The 15,879-nt window shown below is 40.5% G+C and overlaps 2 protein-coding genes across 3 annotated transcripts in view; both read right to left on the bottom strand.

Moving 5' to 3' along the window:
• The window catches only part of LOC133450723 (atos homolog protein B), a 32,743-nt gene extending 27,830 nt beyond the window's left edge, over positions 1–4,913 (bottom strand). Inside the window, exon 1 of one of the 2 annotated variants that reach the window (XM_061729563.1) lies at positions 4,820–4,913. The gene's annotated coding sequence lies outside the window, so the exon portion shown is untranslated. The other variant, XM_061729560.1, reaches the window with a different exon arrangement.
• Positions 4,914–6,365: 1,452 nt separating this feature from the next.
• On the bottom strand, positions 6,366–14,564 carry cenatac (centrosomal AT-AC splicing factor). Its single transcript, XM_061730095.1, has 11 exons — positions 14,306–14,564; positions 11,486–11,652; positions 11,070–11,168; positions 10,902–10,968; positions 10,619–10,681; positions 9,608–9,675; positions 9,369–9,483; positions 9,248–9,278; positions 8,362–8,463; positions 8,057–8,189; positions 6,366–7,217 (listed from the first exon to the last, which is right to left on the bottom strand). Exons 1-11 carry the CDS (start codon positions 14,420–14,422, stop codon positions 7,100–7,102), a joined length of 1,080 nt encoding a protein of 359 aa, XP_061586079.1. The 5' UTR covers positions 14,423–14,564; the 3' UTR covers positions 6,366–7,099.
• Between the last annotated feature and the right edge of the window lie 1,315 nt (positions 14,565–15,879).

Raw genomic sequence — 15,879 nt, 5'->3', positions numbered from 1 at the left:
ACGTAAATTTCTTTGTAGAAAGGCACTTTATGAAAATAAGTCCATTTACTTGTATTAGTTTACAGCGCAGTCTTGCCTCATCCAATATGGCGGCGACGTTGACGTACGGATCAGCGCTCGATGCGGCGTCTACGTATATATGTCTATGGGGTACCCGATCACTTGTAGGGCATATGGTTCAGACTTTGTTCTTTTTATAGGAATTCCATGAAGTAATTTACACTGTAAAAAAATATAATTTCCTTTTAGAGATTAATAAAGTATTATTCAGCTGAATTCATTTCCATTCAAAAAGGAATTAAGATTACTTGGCCAACTGCCAGGGATAAATGTCTGTCATCCAAGGTTTCATTCAGAGCCAAGTAGAGGTCCCAGCCTCTTATATTATCCTAGCTAGCTCTACCACAGTGTTATTATGGGTGACTGGCAGCTCTAACTGAGATCATTTCTTTCTCTAGAGGGAAAGGAGTCCGGGCTTGTCTGGGTCTCAGAGTATCTGTGATTCCAGCCAGGCAAGCTGCGCTGTGAAACAAATGTCTCACCGGGTTTACACAATGCAGTACAATACAAGAGAGCGATTCCACCCTTATTCTAAACCGAGTCTTAAAGAACTATTATTAATGACGAGGAGGATAAGAGCTCCCACAGCAGGTTGAACGACCCCCCCACTCCTCCAGGGACAATGATCCCACATCGCGGAGTCAGTCTGGTTTCTCATAAAGAGACAAATAACAGTCTGAGTTACGGACTGCTCTCCAACATCTTGGAGCAACCTGCTGGGTGCCTTTTAACTGTTCAATGCACTGTTTAATTAATCTAACTGGCAAATAAAAAGGCTCTTTGAAGGCATTTAAAAAAAAAAGTTTCGCCCATGGTTGAGTAACTGTTTTCGTAAGACAAATGATGTTCATGTCCAAGAACAAGAACTGCTTGCTAAATGCAAGCCACAGATAACTGGATATGACAGCGCTTTGCCTCCGGGTGTAAAGCCAGACCAGGCTGATTAATTCAGCGAGTGACAGAGTCAGCTTCCTCTTCTCTCTCTCAACTTCTGTTGTCAACTAAGTATTCAAATTAAAAGGTGAAAAGTCCTCCATCATGGATGTAGCCACTGAACACTAAGCAAAACATGCACCATTTGACGGAGGAGAAATGTGCACATTTTCACTTCAGAGAAACCAATTTAATCAAATTTATAGTATTTTGAGAATGTTCATTCAAGTCATAAAAGTCAACAATAAGTGTTGAGACACTGATTTATACTCAATACTTGTGCCTTGTCTTTTGTCCCACCAACAGACCACTTCATCCTCAAACAAGCTGTGTTCACTGTTAGCAAGATCAATGAGAAGTAAAATATTCAAATGGTAATGGAGCTTGGCTGAAGAGGTCTGATCAAACATGAAATTGCCCTTGCAAATATTCTAACTCTGTTTGAACCATTACGGATAAATTCCTAAGTAACAACCTAAAATATGACACAAACCAAATAAATTGCTTAAAAGATGAAGGCCTTGTTTTTTTTTCAGGTTACAATATTTCAATTGTCAGCCAGCCCTTTGAAACATTTCTAGTTTAATCCTTGAATTCAGTGGCATTCCATCCACGTCTGTATAAACAGGTTGATTACAATGAGAGTGCTAGAAGGGCATTAGTAAACAAATGCTGGGAAACTGGCGGTTTGTGGAGGACTACCTACTTCCTCTTTTGAACTTATTGCTTGACCTTTAAAGGTGAACCAGAGGCGAGGCTCGGTTATTGCGCAAGTGCGTTAAGATCAGGTTACAATGAAAGTTTATGTCTGCGCATTTTCCTTAGAAACTCAGAATAATAATATTGGGTTTCCTATGAATTCTTAATTTGTTTAAACACCACCATTACAGAAAAGGACAATCACAATAATCTCTTTACCCAAACTGCAAGGACATTTGGCTATTGTGTGAAACTGATGGTCACACAGTTGAAGTTGCGCTTTGAACTTTGCCCCTATCAAAAATTAACCACCATCTCAAACTGACTCTGTTCAGTTTTACGTTGAATGGCAATACCATTTTACAAAACAGCACTGCTACGACTGGCCTTCCACTTCAATCATTGTCATAAATGTACAATTTTCCACTGAGAAAACAAAAATTGCCTTCACGCATTACAGCACAGAGAAGGTTATGAGACTAGAAGAGGGTTTATCTTTACACATCACGAGCAGCTCTGCAGGGTTTATATTGACACCCAGACAGGAATATGAGGGAGAAACAACAGAGGGAGTTTTCCTTTACATACACCTGTTCTAGGTGATAGTTAAAAAACTATGTATTAAATGAAGTATTTACAGTGACATATGGTTGCACTAGTAAATTGTTTCTATATCTTTAAGAATAAATGCATACATTATGTGTGTGTATATATATATATATATATATATATATATATATATATATATATATATATACACACACACACATATACATACATATATATACAGTACATATACATTTTTTTCAGATGTCATTCAGATCTTACAATTCACACTTGCAGAGACGTGCAGTCACATGTGCACACATTAGAGATCAATACTGCCCCAGAGCACTGTTGAGTACTGGATGTAACCCACATAATCATCTGTAATCTCTGACATTAAATCCTGCAGTCACACACTGAAGGACTGACAACAAACCCTCATCAGGGTAAAGTGTTTAACGGCCACCACCACTTTACTGACGCATGCAAAGCGCCGCCAGGTATGGATGCAAAGATGGAGAACTGCAACGGCAGACCTAAAACATCCCATCGCAAGGGTATAAGCATTGCACGAGGGTGCGCTCGATTTCTAGAGACATGCGCTGCACACACACACACACACACACACACACACACACACACACACAGAGGACAAGAGGATTAACATTTTCCCTTAATTGATACTGTCACATATTATCAGGTGACCAGCCATGAACAAAATGAAGTATGACTGTAACAGCAAACTACAGAATGCATTGCAGACTGCTGTTTTAAAGAGGCTGTAACACCGTGAGTCAGGCCCTAATCTATTCTGAAAGAATCAGGAGAAACTGGTCACAAGCCGGGGTCATGTTGACTAAATTACATCCATACAACCTAACTAGATGCAGGTGGCTCCATATATTAACATGACAAATAACACAGAATGACTCAGAGCTTAGCTGAACAGTAGGCACAGAAACAGGAAATCCATGTATGTGAGGCCAAGTTTATCATAAATACTGAAGTATGCAAACAGGGCCTTACGTCTGAGGGTTTTTTTGAATTTGAATTCTTTTAACAATATTTAAAAAACAATGTGTCCCACAATCATCCTTGTTGTACTTCCACTCTTTGTCCTTCTTTCTCTTTTGAAACAAAAAGATTCTCAAAGATCCGCAGCATCACTTGAAGAGAGTGCATTAAAAATGTATAACTGTTTTTATGTTTCCACGCATACCTCAGCATTCAGTAACTTAACAGAAAGTGCGTCTCTGCATGGGACAAGCCCAGGCCAAAGCCTGCCGAACAACATTTACATTGCCTTCAGGGTTGGTTACAGCCAAAATCTGCATGACGTCACACTCAGCTGAGGACAAAGCCCACTGCTTTCTCCCAGACAGAAAGGTGGGGGGCGGCTCTGCGAGCAAAGCAGATATACATGAATGTGTGTGGAAATCTTCCAGTCATATACATGTGAGGCAGCTGCAGCATACCCACATGCACGTGTGCTGGATGGGTGATGCAGAGAGAGAGAGAGCAGATGCAGGGGGATGAGAATGCAAACACTTGTGCTAAGTGTGTATTTTCAGCCATCAGGACAATGGGAGACACTGTGTTGCAGATGAGCATTATAACAAGGGAATAAGAGGCTAACAATTTAGAGATTTTACAAATATACCACCAAGGGTTCACTGCCACCCACCATCAATGCCCTATTCACTGTCTGCATGATGCAATGCAACTCCCAAGTGCAATCTGAGGGAACAATACAAGCCACTGCACTCAGTCCTATCCTCTCTCCTGTAAGCTTTACAGTGATCATCATCACTGCACCGCTGAGCCTAAGTCATAATCTCAAATATATGCCACTGCTGGTTGATCCCCCTTTCTTGCATAGCTCATAGATGTACAATCTGTGGAGGGTGTGAGTGTGCTGTTACATGAAAACTGCATTTTTTTTAAATTTTTTGCACACACACGCATGCATGCATGAGTGATCCAAACAGTGGGATTTCCACCGCAGACTGCAAGCACGCACAAGGAAAGTGTGTGAAAGACAGACAAAGCAGGGGAACGCCCCCTAAACCTGGCAATCTACAGTCACATCATCAGCTGGCTCAGCCCGGATCCCAGGCTTTTCCTTTCCAACCCCCGGGTTTCACAACTGTAAAGAAAATGATGACAGTAACCACCTGCGTGATTAAGGGGGCAAGCATTTCGCAGGAAACGCTATTTGTTAAACAAGCCTGACCTTTCGTCTCATTTCCTGTGCAGAGACACTACACTCGCAGGTTAATAACGCTGCAGCAAAGGTGGAAACACAACCGCAAAAACTGAAATTGGAGGGTTTTGAAGTCACTCACTTCACGAATAAGGGGTGAACTCCAAAGCACAGCCGGGCAGTCGCTGTCGTCTCTGAGTTTGGCCTTTTTTTTATATATATATTTATCTCTGTCGTGCTGGCTGCTCCGTTGTCGGTGTCCAGGTGGAAAACAGGAGAAAATCGACCCCGTTTAAAGCCGCAAAACGTGAGCCACGTTAGCCGTTTCTGTTAGAGGCCAGTTTCAGTCTGGTGTTCCCCCTCTGTCCTACCACATACCTCTCTTGTTGTCTGACTAAAAGCTACGTCTCCTCCTCTGTGTGCCCTTTTTTCTTTACGCGTGTGTGTGCTCGCTTTCGTTGTTGCAACCTTCGCCTGGTTGTCTTTTTTTTTTGTTACTGTATCTTTAAGAGAACGCTTCCGGGATTTGCATGACGCGTCGTGCGGGAGGGCGGGGCTTAGCGGCCAGCTGGGCGCCTGTCATTTAACCGATTGGCTGCTCTCGTTCCCCTTCAGCCAATCAGCGCCCGGGATTGTATTCCTTCCTAAAAACATGCAGATGCATGCAAGCATCCTGCTCTGTGATTGGCTCGTGGATTACCCCAAGTACACGTGCTTTTTATCCCCTCCCAGTCTTCGGTGTCAAGACTGGCTTTTGTGTCACTCTACCTTTTAACATTGAACAGAAAACTCCAATATGAAAGGAGAAAACCACACACGCCCCAACACATGTTTCCGTTTCAATGGCAGGCGGACACAGTCGCAGATGTGTGTGTAAAGTGGGTTGGTAATCCCCCTTCTTTTCCTCCCATTTGTACTGAATCAGCGAGAGCCATGTTGACACAGAACTAAGAATAGATCAGCTACATGCTGTATCCCCATACTGCAGCTGTACTCATTCCACGCCCATCTACCCACAGCACACTGGGGCTTTATTATACTCTGCCATGTTGCAGAGGCCTGGGAAGATAAAAGACAGGCCTGTCAGCTCTGGCAGTGGAATGGAGGACATAATATTTAAGGCTTTTGGCAACTCATTCATCTCTTCACTAATAATCCACTTGGCAATATAGCCTCAGCATATTTAACAGGCGTTTGAGATAAAGGGATTACATATTAAAGCCCCCTCCCTCCCCCCACACACACAGTTAAAGTGATAAAATGTTGCTTTGTCAACAGTTGTATGCTGACAAGTGACTTAGACTGTCATCGTTTGTAAACTGAAACATTCCTAGTGTTTTCTCCAAGTGTTCGTGTTCATTTACTAACATAATGAAGATCAAAACATTGTGTCTTGCTTTCCGCTTTCCACTGTCCATTTACTTTAAATGACTCACTCACAAATGTCCTGAACTATTTAAGCTACTGGATATCACACATGACCTTGAGTATTGTCACTCAAAGCAGTAGGAATGGTCCCTTTATACAGGAAGCTCCCTTGTTTCAAAGAGAAACCCAAATGTGCCTAAAGCAACTGAGACAATACTTCAATTAAAAAATACCACATTAATCCCAGAAGGGAAATTACATGTTACCACAGCCTTCATTTTCCAGGTTTTTTTTTTGTTTTTTTAAGACACATTTTAGATAGTTATGGCTATGGACAGCAGTCTGTTGCAGCAGATCTGAAGAAGAAACTACATGGGACCATTTTCTGGACCTTTCTAACTGTCGAGGAACAAAAATCATTATTAAAGGCAGTTTTTCCATCTAGATTGATAATATTTCCATTTGCAAAGCTTTTAAAGTAATTCTCTATATTGTGTTCTCACACATAAAACATTCATGGTTAACTGTAGAATTTTAAAACGTAGTTTCCAACATAAAAACAAGGATATATCATAAGACATATATACTTTATTGTTGACTATATTGTCTGAGCACTTTGCGCCCCCTGCTGCTCACTTGAGAGAACTGTCACGTTGTTCTCAGAGCTCAGTCTCACCAACTTGTAAGTCAGAATCCTGGATTTGATTAACTCTTTTCCCCAAATATAAATACACTATGGTGATGCAAAAAAATTAGAAAAAAAAAAAACAACCCATCTTGTCTCATACAACACTAAATGAGGTATGAGGTGAGTGACAGCAGCCTTGTTGGTAATGGCATGAGTTCCACCATGCAAGCTCATCAGGACAGAAACCCTCCAGTTTGGCTCATTCAATGCATCAATGCATCAGCCATGCATTGAAAAAAAGCTGTGAACTCATTCCTGTCATTTATTTTGAAATACGCAGCTCAAACAAATTAAGAGGCAGTTTGATTCAAACCTAGCTCAGTATATAGTACATAGTCGTAATATACAGCTTTTTAAATACAAAAATGCTATTTGTAATGTAACTATTTGACATGAAGAACACATCTAGCTGCAACCGCTTGCTACTTCAATGACTCGTAAGTGTTAGAAAGATTAATTTTCCGCTTCAGCCAACAGTAGTCCGTCTAATGAGCTTTCATACGTCAACCAGTCCACCGCGAACATGGTTTAAACATCATTCAACACTTGCAAACCGAGTAAAAAAAAAACAAAAAAACCAAGACGTTTTCACAGAGCAACTTCTAAGTGTCAGAATTCGGCAGCTGTTCAGTCGTTTTTGTTCTCTTTGAGCCCTCTGTGCCATGCTCCCGCTTCCTCTTCTGTTTTTTCTTCTGCCCTTCCTCTTGTCTGAATTGGTGCCTGTTGGGAGGAAAAAGAAAAAAAAAAAAAAAAAGAGTTTTTACCTGCCATTGTTTATGTAATAATTGCTCGGGGGTTTATGTTTATGTTTATGTTCATGTTCTGGATCTCTGGAAAGCGTGTAGAGATAACATCTATTGTATTAGACGCTATATAAATAAAATTTAATTGAATTGGAGTGAGTTAAATCTCTATTAAGATAGCACATACAAGGAAAATAATATGCAAGTTGTGACACTTCACATTAATGCTCACACATACACCTGTCAACTTAGAACAAAAAATTAAAGAGGAGGTCTGAGCATCCTGAGAAAAGACTTAAAACCTTATCCTAAAGTCCTCAAGCAGTTTTCAAACCAGGAGCATTCTTCCTGTGAAGACAAGTACAAGCCATCTCTCCACTCTTTCCAAAACACCAGATCTATTTAGTTTGTGCATTAAAACACCTGTGATAACAACGCAGCCTTCAGCTGCATCCATACATAAGCAGCAATAAGATGTCAGGTACTGCATGTATCCAAACGAGAGCATCACTACACATTTTCCACTGATAGGAGGCAGCAAAGTAACATTTTACATTAAGAAAGGAAAAAAACATAACGACATCACTATGTGTAGCTCATTTAAGACGAGGACATAAGCAGAACATTCAAAACAGGTAACAGGAAATGCATTGCCCAAATAAGCACCGGGCAAAATATTTGATTGTAGGAGTGACTTTGTTCTGATCAAGTGTGACACACCCCTGACGCAGTATATGAGACTGTGTGAAAATAAAAGGGGTGGAATGAGTGTTAAAGGTCTGATTGTCAGTGGAGAGAAGCCTGCTGTGAACTCACCTGGACTGCCAGCGCCGGCCGCTGTTCCACACCCGCCCAAAGGAAGGAAGCCAGTTGGCATCTGTGTTTGAGCTGTGATCAAAGTTGGCACCCACTCTGTTCGGAGGAAGCTTCCTCAGCTTCTCTTGCTCCTCTGGCAGAACAAAAAAAAAAACAGTTTGAGCCTTTATAGATATGCTTTTCCACAAGTCTACATTGATGTAATCTGGGTTTCAGAAGGTTTCGGGGTAAAAAAAAGTAAACAGGATGTCCTTGTGAAGCAAGAACTGTGATGCAAGCAATAAGGGTAATAATCCGTTTCATACTGTGTTTGAGAAACCCTTGAAGCGATGGGCCGATCTCTGTCTGCGCTGCAGCTCCGGACGTGCCCTCCAGAGGATCGTCTTGAAGCCAAGGAGGGAGAGCACCTGCAACACAGAGCGTCTCTGGCATTGAACTCAAGTAAACTAAACTATGAGAGAAACTACACATGCTTCAATATTTACAAATGGAACAAAATCCTCAAAATTTTAATGCCTCATGGACTTTGGGCTGTGTGTGTACTTTACATGATAACATGTAAGGTAGTTCTACCATACAGCAGGTGATTGATAAATCCCAACATAAACGCTGAGATGCATGACTGAGGTCCGACTTCAACATCATTAAATCACTCTTGGATGAGGAAAATAAATCCAGACAAAAAACACCAAATTCTTCAAGATACTTGCCAACTACAAACAAGAACTGGTGATTTTGTTTAAACAGAAGCATAAATTACAATCAAGCCAAACTGTTTTGTCAAAATTTAAAAAATAAATAAAATAAAAAAATATTAGTTATAGTTATTTATCTATTTTTTTTTCCAAAAGTTTCCAAAAAAGATGTTTCAGTTATAGCTCAAACTACTTTAGGACAGAGTAATTCATTAGGAAAACTCTTCAGTCTAAAAACAGAGCAGCTCTGCAGGTGAGGAAAAATCACTTTATGAAGTAATGAAAGAAGTTTGTTATACTTTAGTAGTGGAAATCAGCAGCACTGCATCACTCAATAAGAAACCCACCAAAAAAAGCTACATCAGGATCTTAAAAGCAGATTATACACATTTATATTCATCTGTGTGAAGAAAATGATCAAGTGTTCTTATATTTTCCAAAGTTCTCTTCTTTTCTCATTCAGCCACATTTAAACTATTATTGTGCACAACTTTACCTGTGTGAACATTTCCCATGTTTGATGAATCCTGTAACAAAGAAATCAAGTGATGAGATCAGTGTTAAAAAATAAAACCAAATGTTTATTAAAACTTGTGAAATGATAGTGACGGGAGTACCTGATAACCTATAAACGTGAGGCCTTGCCCCGTCGTGGCCCGCGGCACCTCAGCCATCGAGTCAACAAAGCTCCTCCCCATCTGCTCATCTGAACCTTGGAATGGGAAACGTGCGCTGTTCCCCCACACAAGATTAATTACCCATCAGCCCCGAAGCCAGACAAGAAAAAAAGTGATTTGAATGATGATACCTCAGCCATGAAGCATGACAAGCAAAAGGTGACAGGAAGACGGGTTACCTGACAGAAACCTCTGCAGACGTGACGCTGCCGTTGAGCCCGTTGGACGACTCCAGCTCTTCGTCACGCTGATATTGATTCAGGAAAAGCCAACAGTGGTTCACAGAGGAAATCTGACATCTAAATCATGCTTCACTTTCAGCTTCCACCAGCAGCATCTTTATGCGGTGTCTCGCCACTTATGTGACCATAAACAAAGGTTTCCCTTCCTCTGTTTGTTCTAGTCGCTACGCTTTGGTAGCGCCACATTTCAGACTTAGAATTAAGAAATGTTATATTTAAACTTCTCTTACAAACTCAGTATGGTGTTTTACACTTAGCATACATCAAATGTAATCATTTTGATGTTTCAATTGAGTTTTTTTTGATGCAACTAAACTTCTCTCAACATAACCGGTTCAGTAAGAAAGTCAAGAAAAAGTAAAGAAAGAGTGCAACTGTTCAACCAGAAATTTTTATCTACATGACTGTCTCAGAAAATTAGAATATTGTGATTTTCTGTAATGCAATTACAAAAAACTAAAATGTTATACATTCTGGATTCATTACAAATCAACTTAAATATTGCAAGCCTTTTATTACTTTAATATTGCTGATCATGGCTTACAGTTTAAGAAAACTCAAATATCCTATCTCAAAAAATTATAATATTCTGGGAATCTTTATCATAAGCTGTAAACCATAATCATCAATATTAAAATAATAAAAGGCTTGCAATATTTCAGTTGATTTGTAATGAATCTAGAATGTATGACCATTTTTTTTTTTTTTTTTTTTTTTAAATTGCATTACAGAAAATAAAGAACTTTATCACAATATTCTAATTTTATGAGACAGTCCTGTATTGGATGTAGTGTAACAAACTGTCTAAAGAAGATGATCGTTGTTTACCTGCTCTAACCTTTTACATTCATCTCGGTGGGAAACAAAAGAGATCTTTCAATTTCACATTAAAAACACGAGTGAAGGCCACAGTGATGGATACGGCCACTGCATCCTTGAGAAACAAACCTCTAAAAGAGACTGAACGACCTCCTGGCGCTGCTTTTCCTGGGCCCGGATAACGTCAGCTTGCTGTGGCAACGTAAAAGTCAACAAGAAGAAGCAAATGACCACAGAGACCATTTACATTTGTTCAAAATAACATTTGACTGTACATCCGACTATGTTATCTCTAGTCAGGTGGATTAGCATACAGCTTGGCAGATTGGTATCAAGTTTGTATATCCATCAAAATATTCTGCACAAATCCAGCATAAAAAAAAATATCACTGCAAAAATTATTTTGCATTACCTCTTTAATAAACTCATCCTCCTTCTCCACAAATGAGTCAAATCCTTTTGCCACCTCAGCTTTAAATCTGAGAAAGATAGAAAAATACAAAACAATTATCAGTATCCAAAGTATCCTTTAATTCAAACAATACGTGATTAATATTTATCTTTGATCCACTAGGCCTACCTCTCAGTCTCTTCTTCTGCGATGATGACTTTATCTCGAAGCTTTGGGTCGGCTTTATTTTCCCACCAGAACTTGTTAGTGTTCTTCTTGTGTTCTGGGCTGAAATCAGACATGTTTAAAAGCACAAGACAAAAAGTATGATAAGTGTTTGATTGTGTGACATCAGCTGCATCCAAGTTTTATATCCATACAAGGTTACTTTTTCCAAACTGAACATCTAAATTATTCATTTGTGCACAAGTCTTGGCGCAGTTAGTTAAGGACATTCGGTCCTTTCAGAGATGATCCAAAACTTTTGTGAAGACAGACAGAAAGCATACTTGCTGTCAACCAACCATGAAAAACTGAGATGCTGCTTCAAGAAAAAAAATGGGAAAGGAAAGAATTCAACAAATATGAATTAAAAATCAACTTACGTTGACATGTGTTCAATCAAGCCTCCGTGTAGCACAGTCATTTTGCCGTCTGTAACGTTTCTTTCAACCTCAAGCTCACAGCAGTAGCACCAGAACTTCTGCGTGTGCAGAGTGCAGTCAAACTTATCTACCTGGGGTTTTTTAAGAGTTCGACGAGCTTCTTTCACCTGTGACATTGGACAGATCAAACAAATGATGCATAAAAGTTAGCCTCAAGTTAAAAATAAAACAGTATAATCCAACTGTTGAGATACTTATAATTCATTATAGTTAGAATATTGCAGGAACGTAAAGAGGGGGGACAAAAAGTGAGTTGAAGTCAAAAAAGAAAATTAAGTACACAAACAAAGGCCATACGTAAATAACAAAACAATCTTTAAATGTAATTCTGTGATTTGTAGAAATTCTTAGAAATGGGAACCCAGTGTATGCACACGAAAGATCACTCCTTTGATTGCTGCCTAAAACACATAATTGCACCTGACCCTGTTGGTGATCAGGTCACTGTAGGACAAACCCATGCGGTTCATGCTGTTCTAAAACCAACATGTTGTACATGTTTCTTTTAATATTATTTGTTCTTTTGTATTGCACCAATCACCACAACAAATTCCTTGTGTGTGTTAAACTACTTGGCAATAAACGTCTTTCTGATTCTGATTCGGATTCATTCAGGGTGAGCCCAGCCTGACCCCACTGGTAAAAGCCTGTGGGCTCGCTGTTGAGCCCCTTCCCCAGACCTGGCTCTGGGTTGGGATCCTGGTATTCCTAGTCCGACTGAGGGACATCAAACTCTTGGTGTTAAGGTTGGGTTGGGTTCTGAACTCAAATGCAACACTCAGGAGACGGGAACGGATTAAGGCCCCTGCTAAGTGTTTTTACTTGTCCAGAAGAAATCAGAAAAAGTAATTATAATCCAGGCTTGTGTAGGTCTGTGGCCAAACAAACTATCCAGCCCAGTGGCGGTGGTGAGAGGTAGGCACTGCAGCTCAGGTGATTCTATGGGATGATCTGGCGAGGAGTGGAAGGAAAGCAGGTGTAGCAAGGCTAGTGCTATGGGGGCCCAACCGACAGGATTGAGAGGACACAGAGTTTTGTGCAGAACCCTTTTATTACAGCATACACCAGAGACACCAACACACGTGCTCCAGCACCTTCTCCCACAGCATCAGCCCCCTCAGCAGCTTCTCAGTCTCCCTTATAAGGCTGGCAGGGTGGAGAGGTTGACGGGCCACACCTGTGTCCCGTCAGCCTGAGTGGCTGCAGCTCCTCCAGAGTGGAGGAGCTGCAGCCACTCAGGCTGACGGGACACAGGTGTGGCCCGTCAACCTGAGTGGCTGCAGCTCCTCCACTCTGCCACAGCAGGTTACTTGAAGACTCCGTGTTGATTGGTAAATGGATGCAGGTGTGCAGTGCCCACACTCAGCCAGCTCACCACCAGGAAGGAAACTCTGAGGTGATCCTGAGTGTCTAAGTGACAGAACGGCGATGGCACAATAGATAATGTGCAGACTGTGGAGGTGGCGGGTTTGAAACCATAACACTTGGTTTGGTACGTCCTGTAGAAGCCAACAGAACTGCCCTTGGGAGACTGCTTTCAGAGGCAACTTCCACAGACCACACAGGTTGGCGATTCAAGGAAGTCTTTCAGTGTATTGGATGATCCACGTTCCTCCCCTCTCCCATCGTCACAACATGTGCTAGTGACAGAGTGAGATTCGAAATAGAAGTGACTGAAATTAATTTCCTCGGCAGGGTTGCTAGATAAGGACAGTGAGAGTGGTTCAGTTCTCTGGGAGAGACTTGAGATAAAGGAGAGATGGTTTGGGGAGATGGTTGGGGAGGTCAGGGAAGTGGGGCATGCTGGCAGGGAACTATATCTTTCAGGCAGGCCAGGGAATGCCTCGGTGTCCTCCTGGAAGACTAGGAGGAGATAGGGTTGGGTTCGCTGGGGATGCCCGGCTGGGCAGGGGTACGTCTGGGCCGGGCAACCCCTACGACCCTGACACGGGGATGGAGAAGTTGAATTACAGATGGACAACCCCCACCCTGACCTTAACCCCCACCCTAACCTCTCCTAACTCTCACCCCCACCTCCATCTAAACTCACAGCTGCTGTTACGCCCCGTTGCCGTTGTTAAATTGTACTTTTTGCCTGCAATTATCCTACATCTTCATTTTTCCATCTTGTTTCAATAATTCAGTAGTTTTTCTTTTTCATGTTAAATTGTCTTTTTCTGTTTTATGATCTATTTTTACATTGTGTTTTTGCTTTTGCTGTTGTTATTGTTGTTTATATAGGGGAGGCATTTTCATAAGCCTTTTTGGCTTCCACCTCTTCTGCACAATGCTTCATTTGACCTTTGTTTTTACTGTTCTGTTTTATGTGCAAAATAAACTAAACTAAAAGACAAAAGTTAAAACGACGCCAGCACAGCACGTTGCAGCCAGAGTGTCTGGTTCATCCATTCACCATCACATTAATACATTACACTGATCCCCATCCAACACGGCAAACAGGCATTTCCAATCGATCACCGAGCAGCGCTGTTACTGGTTGTTGACGGTCAGGCAAAACAGTTGAACACAGAAAACAGGATCAATCATCGTTTTAAAATATGAAAATAATTAATAATGAATCTCTTTTTTAACTCTTATTTTAAAACATAATGAATATTCCCCTAATCGTATTTATTTTAATGACACGATACACAACTGACACTATCATTATCTCCAGGTCAGATTCCTGTCATCTTCGGAAAATCCAAGCATGAAACACGGGAAACCGTTCACACCAGAGTAAATGTTTTGTTTTCTTACCTTTTCTATAAACTTCAGCAGAACGACTCTCAGTCTGCTCTGGTGGGTTTTACCGAAGATGTGTTTCTTCCCCGAGAACGTTGTCTGCCTGCAAACGGCGCAGTAATAAGCTCCCATTTAGATGCCGTGTGATATTCTGAAATATGTCCAGACTTAATCAGAAGACGAGCACTTCATACTTCTGTCCCTCTGTTAAATACCATAACATAAACAAGAGAGACAAGCAATGCTAAGCTGCTTTTAGCATCTCCTGCAGGAAGCAGTCCCACCTCAAAATGTTCCCCCTGGAAACAGAGGACAAGTACATGGTCCGTCTCATGAAGAGCTAGTTCTAATCAGGTGAATGGAAAACTGCATTGGGAGGGAACAACTGTGGAAAACCAAAAATGGGCAATATTTTCTTCCGTTTAATGTGGTGGTCTCTTTTGATATGTAATAGCTAATTATTGCGGTACACCTTCAGACAATTGTTAAATATGTGAGCTGTTATGTGAGGGTATTTTAAGCAAGCCATTATTTACAGTGAGAGTCCAATTCTCATCATTCTGTCATCACATGGTAATTCAACCTCCTGGAACCATGGGTCATCTGTGTATATAATCATGCATTCCTGGTAATCCCACTGCATCCTAGTTAGTACTTCAAGCATGCCAATTTTATTTGCAAGTATTATCACATTCCCCTTGATGATCGAGAAAATAACTGGTTTAAACTTTCTGGTCCTTTCTGTTGTGCCCTGCTCCATGTGTTAAAAAAAAACATTATCTCTGTACACAGACACACAAATAACAACAAAAAAGAAGAAGAAAAAAAAAGAGAATCTGAAGCAGAGACAGAAGCAGTATAACCAGATCAAACCTAAAAGCATTATGTGAGTACAGGACACACTTTGCATTCGATACAAGATGAAAAGTGATCCTAATATCCTTAAAGCCTTATTTAATGGATATGCAAATGTTAGTTTAGGTTGTTGCATGAAGTAATAACAGCGAGGTGGACTCCGGGAGCTTCTCTGTTTGTATGTTCTCCCCATGCATGGATGTTTTTTTCCTTGTTTCTCCGGCTTGCTCTTTCAATCCAAAAATATTTTCTTTTCAGTTGAGAGTCACTTTGGATAAAATAATCTGATATAAAATCTAAAATAAAAAAGTTTGTAATTCATGGGTGTCCTATGCTGTTAATATAAAACAAGTTGCAATAAACTAAACAGATGTATTTCCCAATTTGTTATTCCAGTCCCACACAACACAAACCCAGAATGACACATCAATGCAGAATAGCCTCAGTTACAGAATGCTTTTCTGTAATCATCAGAAAAATACTACTCTTCACCTGTCATTCTGTTCATTTATTGACATATGATTATAGTGTGTGTATTTGGATTTCTAACTCTACAATACCGATGTAAATGCTATTACGATAACTGGAGCACAAGCAATGCCATTAATCAGGTTTGCACAGTTCTGCCACAATGAAGGCATTTAAACATACATATATATATATAAATAACTTAACTTGGCTTTATACTGATGAGACCTTGACTAAGTTATGTGAACAATTAGAAAGAAAAAAAA

The sequence above is a fragment of the Cololabis saira genome, chromosome 9 (assembly GCF_033807715.1).
Source record: "Cololabis saira isolate AMF1-May2022 chromosome 9, fColSai1.1, whole genome shotgun sequence".
In the NCBI taxonomy this organism is placed as follows: Eukaryota; Metazoa; Chordata; class Actinopteri; order Beloniformes; family Belonidae; genus Cololabis; species Cololabis saira.
This window is presented reverse-complemented; position numbering and strand designations above follow the sequence as displayed.

Coding starts and splice junctions, on each gene's coding strand:
- cenatac (XM_061730095.1), bottom strand. CDS start 14,422: ATGGGAGCTTATTACTGCGCCGTTTGCAGGCAGACAACGTTCTCGGGG. Junction 8,464..9,247: donor CATGGGAAATGTTCACACAG/GTAAAGTTGTGC, acceptor TCTGTGTTGCAG/GTGCTCTCCCTCCTTGGCTT. Junction 8,190..8,361: donor TCAAGGGTTTCTCAAACACA/GTATGAAACGGA, acceptor TTGTTCTGCCAG/AGGAGCAAGAGAAGCTGAGG.